At 40.3% G+C, this 5,308-nt stretch overlaps 1 protein-coding gene across 1 annotated transcript; it reads left to right on the top strand.

The window, feature by feature from the left end:
• The first annotated feature begins 386 nt into the window (after positions 1 to 386).
• Positions 387 to 4,882, top strand: LOC120827876 (uncharacterized). The gene is made up of 5 exons (XM_040191033.2): positions 387 to 533; positions 2,011 to 2,083; positions 2,207 to 2,278; positions 2,399 to 2,524; positions 3,783 to 4,882. Exons 1-5 carry the CDS (start codon positions 502 to 504, stop codon positions 4,026 to 4,028), a joined length of 549 nt encoding a protein of 182 aa, XP_040046967.1. The 5' UTR covers positions 387 to 501; the 3' UTR covers positions 4,029 to 4,882.
• The last annotated feature ends 426 nt before the right edge of the window (positions 4,883 to 5,308 follow it).

Here is a 5,308-nt window from a genome sequence, read left to right as displayed (position 1 = left end):
ACACACACACACACACACACACACACACACACACACACACACACACAAACAGGCCAATCATTTCTACACATAAACTGTACTTGTATGTTGAAGACGACACTTTCCTACGCAACAATGTATACAATATAGGGATGGGGCCGATCCGATCCAGTATCGATATCGGGACCCGATACCAGAGAAATTCGGGTATCGGATTTTCCGGTACAACCTTTGGAGATTTCCGATATCAATGAGCTATGTCTGCTCTTTAACGTCGTCAGCAGAAATGACTCTAAAAGTGATCCCCGCGTGCTAGTCTGCTAGCTGGCTGCAAACTGTGGAATGGATTTCCTGAGCGTGTCTCATAACTGTCTCTCATTGAGCCGCGCCTCCGTTCAGGAATCCATTCCACAGTTTGCAGCCAGCTAGCAGGCTAGCAGGATAGCGCTGAGGCTAGACTGTTTAGCACGGCATCCAATATCGTGGATGAAAAAAGGAATTGTCTAACTGCAGAGAGCAGAAATGCTCATATTCCTCAAGAAGAACCTGCCGATGTAAGTTTTGTTGAACACTACATCACTTCCTCAGAGTAAACTTGGAGACATTACATTTTTGTTTTCTTTTAAAGAATAGTTAGACTCTGGTGTTTAGTTTATTCCAGGTCATCTTAAGTGCTGTTCTGATGCACACTGTTTTAAAACTTATTGTGTGTGTGTGTGTGTGTGTGTGTGTGTGTGTGTGTGTGTGTGTGTGTGTGTGTGTGTGTGTGTGTGTGTGAGAGAGAGAGAGAGTGTAAGTGTGATTGCGTGTGTGAATGAGTGAGTGAGACTGTGTGTCAAGTGTGTATGTGTGTAAGATGTTTACAGTTATTTTATTGCACTTTTCTTTAGATATTTGACATGTTGTTCATGATACAGGAGTCAGTTTACTTGATTTGCGCTGTTATTTTTGTGAACGAGTGACTGTGTGTCAAGTGTGTGTGTGCGTGTGTGTGTGTGTGTGTGTGTGTGTGTAAGATGTTCACACTTGCACTTTTCATATTTCTAAATTTTTAAGACTCAAGTATTTGACATTTATGAACTTAAATAAATATTGACATGACAATCAGTCTGAAACCCTTAGTTTCAAATTTGTTTTCAGAATTTTTTCTGTTAACAGGATTTCCTGTTTTTCAAACACAGCTCTGGTATCGGAATATTATCTGTATCGGCCGATATCCAAATTTAGGTATCGGGATCGGATCGGAAGTGAAAAAATGTGGATCGGTGCATCCCTAATACAATATATTACTTGGTGTTGGAAAGCTAACCGAAATGCATTGCTTTGACTTCCTCGCTTTCCGACGGAGGCGCGGCTGGCGAAGTCTCCTTCAGCAGACTCACGCGGACCCGCTTGCCCTTGGACAGCTCCTCCTCGATTTCCTGTCTGGACTCTGGAATAAAGGAGTACTATTTTGTTTAGTTGATGAACAAACTAACGTAAATAAGCTGTATAACTTACCCTTGAACCTGAACCTGACCCTAAACCCTCAGGATCAGTATTTGGGCCTTGAAAAAACTACCCTGCCAGCGCACCCAGTAAACCTTTTTGACATTGCAGCTGTCAAAATTTTTGTCTGACGAGGGAACAATTTCCTTGCACCCGTCGTCAATATACTTCACATAGGCAAACATCTTTAATACTGTTTAATTTGTGTTGTTTAGTCCGTTAAACGATATCCAAGTATCAAACTATGCGCGAGGGGATTTAAAGCGAACAGCAGGAAGCGCGAGCGGTTTGAGACCTTCTGTTGCCATGGATACAGTCAAAGACAGTACTGCCTTACAGGTGCTGTTTTACATCACATAGACACGGATAGGAGAAAAGGGATGAAGTTGCAGTTGTCATTTTTTCATCAAATCAAAATATCCATGAGGTTATTATACTCAAAAGGGCTTAGATAATACATTAATTATAATTTAAATAGATTATTTTGTTATTTGTCTGTTTTAATCATGTACACATTTTTAATATCAGAATGTCCAAATGCAGGTACAAATTGCACTTGGAGCCAAACAACGTCACCAAAATACCGCGTTCAAGACCGAAAATAAGTCATTTGAATGTAAGTCTACTAAGACACATATGTGCTACCCCCTTGTTCAGTTTGTATATGTCTTGCCTTATCAGGTTCTTTTAAGATGGCAAATAGTTGAAACTGCTTTGTAAATTTTAAAATCTACCTCAGGCTTTGGATTTCACTGACGCCCCCATAGAAGTGGACAGAATCAGTCCTCACCTGAGCACTACAGATGTGGAGGTAAGACGGTTATATGCTCTTCAAATATGTGGTGACATGTTATTTGACACTGCTCCTTACTACATGGTTCTTGTTTCTGTTAACTTTCTGGTTGTGCAATCTCTTCTTCATCCTATGCAGACCACATCTCCATCTGGCCACTCTGAGCCTTCTCCGCACCATCTACCTCAGGCTTTGGAACTCACCAGTGACCACAATGAATTAGAGAACAGAAACTGTCCTCTCCTGAGCGCTGCGGATGTTGAGGTTGGGAATCTACGTGCTCCTTTTCTTAATCCAAAATGAAAAGCTAATTTTTTCAATGTGCTTTGAAAATATATTTAGCATCCTATACAGGTCCTATCTCCGCTTCTTGATCCTAAGATGATTAAATTGACACAGTGGACCAGGTTAGCTTTTCTAACAGCCATACTAGAGGGGCATTTCAAGATTTCCAATGAAGCAAGTCTCATTTAAAAAAAAAAAAGTTTCATATGTTAAAGACCTAGTTTAATCATGAATATTTTAAAGTATTCCAGTCAAGATGATCAAAAAGGTAAATAAATATAATATAAATAATCGTATTCATGCAGAAAGTATTTTCACAATTTCCTCCTTTTTTCATAATTAAAGGAAACTCTCCCAAGAATACTGAAAACTGATATTAAATGGTCTTTAGCCATGGTCTAATTTTATACTAAAAAGTTGTGGAATAGCATCGTAAATAAACAAAACGTCTTGATTTTGTAATATATCCAATGAAAAAGGAAATCACAGTAACACGCTATGGATTTGTATTGATGGATGTACATGGCATGATACAGGCTCTGCTGCAGGGAGAGGGAGATTGTGTCTACTGTCTAAGCCAGATATACATCAATCTTTAAGAGCAACTGAGATAGTCACTACAATGAGTGACTATAGTTCATCATGTGAGCTGGTTAGGTTAAGCTATCCCATTTGACTTTCTAGGCGGGGCTTACCTTAAATTGTACAATAATGTTTTCAAGTAAAATAACCAATGCATGAAACTTTCTCAGCTACACAAGGGTATGTTTATTCCACAATACAAACTTCTTAAATTCATCATATGTTCAGGAAAACAGCCTGTCAAATGGATATTAGAGGTGAGCCAACATATTGCTTATTCTGTGGAAATAACCACAAAGAAATCAGATTTCTTGGTAGGCAATGTATTGTTTCCTTATGGACTTTAAAGCGGTGCTGTTTTATATGTAATTGGATTAATATCATAATTGTAGAAAGAACCTCCATGCTAACAGTCTGGTTACAAATTGTGCATTTACGTCCGTGTACACATGAATGGAATAGAAAAATGGAGTCACATATCTGAATGTTTTAACATAGCACTACCAGTGTTCAGCCCTGATGAATTCTCTTATGTTTGAAAGGGGACAGTAAGGGATTCAGAGAAGGATTCGGTTTGTTGTGGTGTGCAACCTCACCTAGATTGCTCCAAATTCTTCAAATGCACTTATGAATGTGTGTTGTTTTTGTTTTGTAGCTAACATCTCCATCGGGTGACTTTCTCCCAAATTCTGAGCTGCAACCAAGAGACGTGGAGTCCTCACCTGAAAAGAGTGTTTATGGATGCTGTTCAAATCTGGAAGATCTTGGAGAGATGACAGGTTTTAACGAAAATATGGACTCATGTCAGCTAATGTCAGCAGCTACAACAATAAAAGCTGAAGCACTGATCATGATAATGAGTCATGCAGCAAGGCACAATATAACAGGAACACAAAGATAAGCCTATAGCTATGCTAATGAGAATACAGTTTCACCAAAATAGTGGCATAATTGTATAGATATAAACCAAACTCATATACACAATTATTACTATTTCCCTAAAGTAGTATACTATCAACAATATATGAACAGTCTTACTCCAGCACTAGCCTGATTAAAATGATGAGACGGGACACTAAGATAAATTTAATTTTCTTTAACGTGGGTTCTTTATTTCCCCCGACTGCACTCCTGGAGCACAGCCTTAATGTGTCAAATGAAGGAGACACTTAGGACAGTGTACAACAAATAACCAATTGCTTTTCTTTACTAAACTAGAACAGTATGACATAGAATAGAGCTGACAGTCACATAAAAAAACAACCGTAGTAACCCCCTCCTGTTAAACAGCGACAAAGAACATACACATCGGTCTGCTCAACACTCACACCAGTGTCGTTTGTCCAAAAGGCAAGAAAACAATTAACTCACTCGAGTGCCTGTGTGCACGGCTCCATACACGTGCGCCCTCCACCCACGGCAGCTTGTTACGAAGCAGACGCGCATAACCCAAGAACATACACTTAGTTAACAATCAAGCACAATTTACATAGTGAGTTTATTAATGCACACTTACGCTGACCCGCTGAACAAGTACTTCCCTAGCGCTGTCTTGATGCTAAACGCGAATACTGGGTTGTCGTCAGTAGCCCGTTCTGCAGCTCCAAATCCCACATGAACTCATTGACATGTACTTAAAGTGACAGTACGCCCTCACCCTGTATGCAGACCATCTAGCAGTACGAAAACCTCCCTGCCCCCACTTCACCCGGCTACAATAAGATGGGTCATTAAAGAATTATTGGTTGCACCGTCATTTTGTGTCCTGGCTGAAAGAACACGCTTATCAATGAAACACAAAATCTACAGTGCATATTAGCGGACAAATTCACTCTGGAGCTAGTTAGTCACAATAGCTCTAAGCTGGCTTTCTCAGTTTGCGGAGGTGTGGGGGGTGGACCAGAGTCCATTCCGGGTCAGTCCATTCTATCACTACGGGTTGGCGAAAGTAGGACTCAAACGGGCTCTCTTTTCAGCCAAACACAAGGTATGTAACCTGAGTGGAGCAAATTCATTCCCACACGAGCTGCAAAAAGACACTCTGTCTGCCTCAACATTTGGACTGAAATAAACTCATTCTAACTCATTACTCAGGCGGGACTGCATGTGCTTCCCCATGGGGAGCATTTATTGTGAGTGTGCAGGCTGTCACTGGCAGACGTCCTCATTCAAATAGCCTGG

This window comes from Gasterosteus aculeatus, chromosome 1 (genome assembly GCF_964276395.1).
Source record: "Gasterosteus aculeatus chromosome 1, fGasAcu3.hap1.1, whole genome shotgun sequence".
NCBI lineage: Eukaryota > Metazoa > Chordata > Actinopteri > Perciformes > Gasterosteidae > Gasterosteus > Gasterosteus aculeatus.
The sequence above is the reverse complement of the archived record's forward strand: the minus strand, read 5'-3'. Positions and strand labels throughout refer to the sequence as shown.